General features: G+C 42.0%; 2 protein-coding genes across 2 annotated transcripts; one reads left to right on the top strand and one right to left on the bottom strand.

Moving 5' to 3' along the window:
- The first annotated feature begins 1,445 nt into the window (after positions 1-1,445).
- F5B22DRAFT_627505 (aldehyde dehydrogenase domain-containing protein) lies at positions 1,446-4,506 on the top strand. The gene is made up of 6 exons (XM_047976331.1): positions 1,446-2,140; positions 2,228-2,313; positions 2,383-2,527; positions 2,589-2,656; positions 2,711-3,662; positions 3,740-4,506. The coding sequence occupies exons 1-6, from the start codon at positions 2,002-2,004 to the stop codon at positions 3,817-3,819; spliced, it is 1,470 nt and encodes a 489-aa protein (XP_047825814.1). The 5' UTR covers positions 1,446-2,001; the 3' UTR covers positions 3,820-4,506.
- Positions 4,507-5,410: 904 nt separating this feature from the next.
- On the bottom strand, positions 5,411-6,538 carry F5B22DRAFT_520643 (uncharacterized protein). Its single transcript, XM_047972626.1, has 4 exons — positions 6,430-6,538; positions 5,999-6,356; positions 5,676-5,945; positions 5,411-5,607 (listed from the first exon to the last, which is right to left on the bottom strand). Exons 1-3 carry the CDS (start codon positions 6,431-6,433, stop codon positions 5,690-5,692), a joined length of 618 nt encoding a protein of 205 aa, XP_047825813.1. The 5' UTR covers positions 6,434-6,538; the 3' UTR covers positions 5,411-5,607; positions 5,676-5,689.
- Positions 6,539-7,365: the final 827 nt, after the last annotated feature.

Below are 7,365 nucleotides of genomic sequence, written 5' to 3'. Positions count from 1 at the left end.
TATATATTAATAATATTATTTAATAAAAATTAAACTTCTTTTTTAATATACTTTTATTAAGCTATATATATATTATTATTTTATATTATAGCTAACTTAATATAATATAGCTTAGTTTTTTTAATTTAAAGGTAGGTTTAAATTAAAACTAATTAATTATAAAATGATTTATATATTAACTTAATTTTATATAATTAATAGGAAATATTTAAAAAGGTAATCCTTATACCTTTATATTAAAGGAAATATTTAAATTATTATATAAAGGCTTTACTTTTAAAGATAAAGCTTTATATAATAATTAAAATTATATATTAATTTAAATATAAAGAAGAAAAGAGAATTATTATATAATAGCCCTCTTTAATTAAATCCTTTATAAGTTAAAAATAATTATAATTTATAAGTTAAATAATAATAACTATTAAGATTAATAAATATATATAAATATAATAAACTATTTAATAACTTTATATATATAAAATATATAAGTACTTATTATTATTAATTATAATCTATAACTATTTTTATATAAAGGTAATATTATTTATTTATTTTTATTAATAGTTTATTTAAGCTATAAAGATAACCTTTTTAATTATAAAAAATAGCTTAATATAAAGTTTAAAAGGGTTTATTTTAATAAAAATAATATTAAATTAATTACTTTATTTATAATTATTTATTATTATAATAAATTTAAAGTTAAAATTAATATAATTAATTAATTATATATATATAATATTTAAAATTATAAAATTTATAAAAGTTATAAAAAGTGTATATTTCTTTAATTTATTCTTTAATTAATACTTTATAATACCTTTTTATTATAAAAATAGGTTTAATTTATAGTTTAAAAGCTATTATTAAAGCTATATTTAAAAAATATAGCTATTAATTATAAGTTAAAAAATATAGCTTTTTAAGTAAAAATAGCTTTAAAAATAAACCTTTAAGCTATAAATTAATTAATTAAAAGTAAAAAGACAATTATAAAGCTTATAAGGGCTTTTTAATTAATAGTTAAAAACGTATTATTTTAAGTAAAATAAATAATAATATTAATATTAAAAAAAGGAGTTAAATAATATTTAACTATAAAGAGTATAATGTAGCACTTTATAACAATAATAGTTATAGTTACATCTGGCACGGGTAAAATTAGTATAAGAATGGAAGTAACTATTATTTTAGCTGCTCTAATTGGTTGTAGGGATTAAAATAGTGCCTTGGCAGGTATGCGGAGTTGAAATGGAAGCTAAAGTGATAGATAACCCGCGACGTACTGTACATTACAATAAGTCAATCAACCCCTCAATGGATAAGTGCCTACTAGGTTAGTTTACCTATACGTGTGGTCGGTATTAATGTATAAGGTATATGAGAGATCTACCTAGGTAGTATATTCTCTCAGCTAGAAAGGATAACCAATTCAGAATTGTCTGTAGAAATGCCAACATGAAAGACAATATATAACCTCGATTCCTGCTCATTTCCGTTTCTTTGCAAAGAGGCGCATTATCGTGCTTGTACAGACCATATTAGCGATTCGCTGTTCTTGAATGTTTCTTGTGTTTAGAATTAGCGGCACCTACAGTCATTGTTTTGCCCAGGCCAGCTCCCAATAACAGTTAGACCGGCATACATACATCTGTAATTCGGAGTCCAATATTGACACTCCCGAGTCCCGTCATCTTTACTAGGTAAGTTACCCGGCAGCGCGCATGGCGAACCCGCTCGGCATGCATCCCCTCGTGTAGTGTAGCCGTTATACGGCCACTAGACTGAGGAATGGCTGCTGGACGGATGAGGAGAAGTTGGAGCCAAGCACCACAGGCGCACATCTTGAAAACCCATGCTTTAATAGAGGTGGATTCCCAAGTCTATACACAAGTTCCTCTGGTAAAGTGCGTTTTGACCGGTTACCCCATTGCGCTGTTAACCTGATTCTGTATCATTCCCACTCACCTCTCTTTGCTAGGTCAGGCCATAGTCATCATGGTTGGTGTTGTTACGCTCGACTTCTCCAAATACCCTATCCCCACACAGGCTTTCATCGGCGGAAAATACATTGATTGCAAGAACACTGAGAAACATGAGCTACGTTCATCTGTCAACGATGAAGTCTTGACCTCAGGTAAGTCGCTCGACCTGACAACGTAACCTCATGTCGACCTCAGCTTCTGCGGAACGCACGTATATAATTGACGCGTGTGCGCATCAGATCTTCAGTGGGCCTCTATTGAGGATGTTGATACGGCTGTGGCTGCAGCGGAAAGCGGCCTCGCAGCTTGGGGCAAGATACCCAACGTATGGAGTTTTCCGTCAATAGTTTCGTAGGATGCTGGCAGATACTGACAAGCGGGATCTAAACCTTAGACTCAGAAAAGAGATATCATGGTCAAGTTTGCTAGCTTGGTCCGTGAAAGTTCAGCTCAGCTCGCCTGGTTAGAAGCCGTATTGATAGGAAAGGATCCAAGGATAGGTGGCTTTGGTATCAACGAGGTAGCGGAGCTCTTCACTTGTGAGTGTGTTCTTCTATGTCATATAGAGGGGAGTTACCTGGCTGATGTACTATTTCTTAGATTACGGTAACATAATCCAGCAATTCCACGGTCAGGTTCAAACGCCACATGACGACGGCACACTGGAGGTATGGGCTGTCCATAATTCAACACCTCTTTTTGTGCATTACTAACCAGGCTAGTACGTGATCAAACAACCGTTTGGTGTAGTCGCTGGTCTTACGCCTTTCAATGAGCCCCTTCTCACATTCGCCATGAAAGTGGCGCCTGCTGTCGCAGCCGGTAATGCAATAGTTTTGAAGGCCAGCGAACAGAATCCCCTGTCCACACTCTTCATCGCTAGCTTAACAAAAGAAGCTGGCTTTCCGGACGGCGTGATAAATGTCTTAACAGGTGGCGCGGAATCTGGAAGTGCGTTAGCCTCCCACATGAAGATTCGAATGATCAGCTTCACGGGAAGCATTCAAGTTGGTAAGCTTGTGCAGCAAGCAGCCGCCCAGTCAAACTTGAAGAACGTCACACTAGAGCTAGGTGGAAAGTCGCCGGTAATTATATTCCAGGACGCCGATCTCGAGAAGGCGTCGAAAATGTCAGCATCATTTTTAGCATTGAACGGCCAGGGATGCCTCTTAGGCACCCGCATGTATGTTCACGAAGATGTTGCCCAGGAAATGATCGTGCGGATGAAAGGCATCGTCGAGTATATGGGAACAGCTCTAGGCGCTGATCCACTCAACCCTACAACAATGACTTCCCCGCTATTCAACCACCGTCAAAAGGATGTGGTCATGAAATTCATTGAGGAGGGAAAGAAAGAGGCAACACTGTTAACCGGTGGCGAGGCGGTGGGGGAAACGGGATGCTATGTGCAGCCTACCATTTTCATCAATCCCTCCAAGTCAGCCAAGGTACTCAGGGAAGAGGTCTTCGGGCCCGTTCTGACTATCGTCACATTTAAAGACGAGCAAGAAGTTCTAGACATGGCCAACGACACAGAGTACGGTTTAGCGGCTTATGTTCACACGAAAGATCTAGGCAGGGCGCTCCGACTTACCAAGAACCTGCAAGCGGGGATGGTGGCCGTCAACTCGGCTATGGCATACGACAAAGCTCGCCCATTTGGCGGCTGGAAACGTTCGTTTCCCTCCCTTATTAGCTCCAACCCTTTCGGTTTTTACCAAGTTTACTCGATCCTTACTGACTTATCACAGAGAGCGGCCAAGGTTATGAGAACGGCGCTGCTGGCCTCGAGGATTGGTCGCAAACGAAGAGTGTGCTCCTCTCTCTGTAAGGCCGAGCCTACAGAAACTACCCCTATCGCCTGAACTACCAGATTATGAACAGATTTCATGAAACAGCTACCCAATTTACACTCTAGCGTTAGAGTCAGGAGCAGACCACAATGAATGTCAAATGGGTAACAGCTACAAATTTAAAACATGCTCGCATGCCCCCTTATTTTCTAGACTAGATTCTTAAAATACAGGTTGGCGAGTATAAATATCTTTATGCCCATAGATATACACAGTACATAGTAGATTAGAATACCTACTTACTGCGATGCCTTTGTCAATTATGTACGGTACTCTACATTGGTGGCATATAAAACACAAACTACCAGGTAGCGTCATCCCTGCGCCACATCCCGAGATATGAGAGGACCACTGATCTCAAACGGCTACTCCACCACAACTCGCTGGAAATCACACCAAGGCTTGTACTGCCCCAGACAACCATGCGTGCATACAGGCCTTTTTCCAATAAGGCCTACTGTGTATGTGGATTTCGAGAATACCTTACACCACTTGTGTGAAACTTGGTGCGGAGCTACTTAGCCAAAGAGGAATAATTCCTGGGGGGTTGTATCCAGGTAGATAGATGCCCACGGTATGTAGGTAGGTAGGTAGGTAGGTAGGTTAGGTGTCTAACCAGGCATCCGACGAAACGACATTCCATATGAAATAACCCTCAATCAAACCATTCATCCGCTACATAGGTAGGAGGCGAGTGCCCGCCAGATACCTACCAACGCATGCTAGAACTACGCGCACAGGCAGCGCCCGTCCCATCCTTAACTTCCAAAGACAGGTCAGCGCAAATCAGATGCTTCTCCCCTGCGTTGACATTGCTAAATATCCAGGAGCGAAGAGGACAAACGAACCCAGCTAGTCATGGTCAAAAACGGAAGTATCGTGATAGGCAACTCGACGGTCAATGAATCATTCAATTAGAAAGCAGCACCATAATGACTTGAATCATATAACGCGCCTCGATTTGATAGACTCACTTCGCTACCCAGCCAACTGAAACCATTCTTGTCCGGCCTCGTATATGCAACCCCGTGACATACATAAGCATACATTGGTAGAACTGCCTATCCCGTCGTCTAGGTTACAACTACAAGCGGGGGCATCGATGGCGCCTCATTCTTGTCCATCCCAAACCTCTTTTATCGTCCCATCCAGGGCTTTGAGATAGAGCATACTCAAAAATGCCTTCTAAGTGTTATGTCACCACGCGCGTTGCCGTCCGCCTTCAGTGCTCGCAAGTACACTATTCTGACAATTATCAAACACAGATGGCAATACCAAGTTATTATATCCTTTGTTATGTTATGGCTGGCCACGAGACATAATCATCCCTGGAGCCTGATAACAACCACTGCTGTCTAACGGGTCCGATGAGCCTTGTGAATCCACATGATGATATGCAGTGGGACTTATTAACCTTTGCGATACTTCATAGGAAACATTCCTTATTTCTGGTGAACTGACGACGATAACCTAGCTTATAAGATCAGCCCACTCGTCTCCATTTAGCTCAAGAGCACATATGAATATGCCCCAAAATTCCCATGCACCTATATCCCACTAAAAGCCGGTAAGAGCCAAGAAATCCATTGGGCCAATAATGTGCATTTCGCATTGTTGACAACTGTTGGATATCCAAAAAGAAAACACCCATTTCATCCGAAAAGGCAAGAGGATGATGTTCGGACATGATACCTCATTGATTGCCGACCTAGCAGACCAGAACGCCGTTGATATTCATCTCGAAAGGAGAATAGAATGATGACGCCCTCCATAAAAAATCAGTCAAATAACATCAGACACCGAACAGATTCCGGCCAAATAAAACATATCTCACACAACGATGGCGGGTTATGACCTTCTGCCCGCACCGCCAGATCCAGACATGAACACGCCTGGCCCATTTGAGATTGTGCTTTCCCGAGCGCCAACAAGATTTCCCTGAGTATTGACAGCAACGGTGCTAGGTAGGCCCTTTCCAAGCTCGTATAATCGATCTTTCTTCTTCAGGTACTTGCGACGCCAGATACAAGCTCCGGTCCAGATGCCAACAATGGCTACTACAACCACAACAATAAAAACTATCCAGTTGACATGAGTTGAGGCCCTAGTTTCAGTGATTAGACGCGAAACGAAAAACCTTTGGAACCATTAACTCACCAGTTGCCACCGCCGCCCTGGCTACCTTTCCCGGAATTGCCGCTACCAGCGGTGCTCGAACTTGTCGCTGAAGTAGTACCTGTAGTAGCTACTTGGTTGTTGCAAAGACTTGTGAACCAGCTCTGAATTGATGATAATCCCTGCGCATCGGCAGCACAGGCACCATTGCAGACGTCATTAGCTCCTGATTTCAAGGGCTGAAGGGTGTCATAAGCACAGAAACACGAGTCCCAGCTACTTTCATCGGTTGCGGTGTTAACAGGAGGCACGCAGGCGCCGTTGGCATCGTAGAGCGCGCCACAATTCACCGCACATGAGGGCAGCGACGCAAAGGGAACTATCGTAGTAGAAGGTGTCGCTAAAGCACACGATGTTAACAATTACTGCCTCCACGTGAGAGAGCTTTTGCCTTGAAGGAAGGAACAACATACACATGATGGATTTAACGTGAAGGAAGGGGTAAGAAAATTACGAGGCCAATTCGGGCAATAGATAGTTTCTAAATTTGAAAGGTTGGATAAGATTTGAGGCAAAAAGATGGTATGCTATGATCCTGCACAACAAAAACCGATGGTGTCCTCTTAGTCAGCGGCGTTGGTCACACGTTGGTTGAAGATAGGCGCCGACTGTCTGCTTCGATTCGCGGATGGGACAGGAATTGGTATGGGATAACAGTCGATTGAATACCGGTAGGTGTCGCGAGTTGATCGGTAGGTCGACTGGTTGTCAGTGCGAGCGAACTCGATGGTACGGCCAAGAAGCAGGTAAGGAATTGAAAGAGTTTTGGTGTTTAGGTAACCAGCAGCAAGGAGGCGTTCCCCTATTTCTTTTCTTCGTCGTCTTGTCAATGCAGCAGCACAGCCGCGGCGATGCGATGCGGTGCGGTGCGGTGCGGTGCAATGCGGTGCAGCGCTGTGCAGTACAGTTCGATGCGGTAGCCGGCGAGGTAAAGTAAATGTGTTGTTAAACGAGCGTGGTTGAGAGGAGGGAACTGGACGGCCCGGAACTGCAGATGGTGTGGAGATGGATCGCCTCGTGGGAAAATGGAAATAGAAGGGAAGGAGAGAAGGTTTTACAAGGACGGAGCGTGACTGGTGGATGATGATGTGCACTAAACACTTAGCTAAGGTATTGTACTGTATGTACCTACTGTATGTACTATGTACTGTACCTACTAGGCACGGTTAGCTAGCTGGAGCACGCTACCAAAATCAGATTTTCCAGGGACTGGGCAGGTACTGCGTACTTACTTCCCCTACCTAGGTGTGTAACTTTCCACTTGCTGAGTTTACTACGTACCTACCTACAGGCAGAGTGGGTCCAGCAAAACACCACACACATGCCATTTTCCACCAAAACTCTACAAC

The sequence above is a fragment of the Xylaria bambusicola genome (assembly GCF_022495145.1).
Source record: "Xylaria bambusicola strain CBS 139988 unplaced genomic scaffold F5B22scaffold_71, whole genome shotgun sequence".
Lineage (NCBI taxonomy): Eukaryota > Fungi > Ascomycota > Sordariomycetes > Xylariales > Xylariaceae > Xylaria > Xylaria bambusicola.
Note: the sequence above shows the minus strand (reverse complement) of the source record. Positions and strands in the feature narration are given on the sequence as shown.

What these genes read in the sequence shown, in the direction of transcription:
- F5B22DRAFT_520643 (XM_047972626.1), bottom strand. An exon ending in CAGGGCGGCGGTGGCAACTG is followed by an intron (nt 5,946 to 5,998) that starts GTGAGTTAATGG and finishes CACTGAAACTAG; the next exon opens with GGCCTCAACTCATGTCAACT.
- F5B22DRAFT_627505 (XM_047976331.1), top strand. Translation starts at nt 2,002, where the DNA reads ATGGTTGGTGTTGTTACGCTCGACTTCTCCAAATACCCTATCCCCACA. An exon ending in ATGACGACGGCACACTGGAG is followed by an intron (nt 2,657 to 2,710) that starts GTATGGGCTGTC and finishes TAACCAGGCTAG; the next exon opens with TACGTGATCAAACAACCGTT. An exon ending in CCCATTTGGCGGCTGGAAAC is followed by an intron (nt 3,663 to 3,739) that starts GTTCGTTTCCCT and finishes GACTTATCACAG; the next exon opens with AGAGCGGCCAAGGTTATGAG.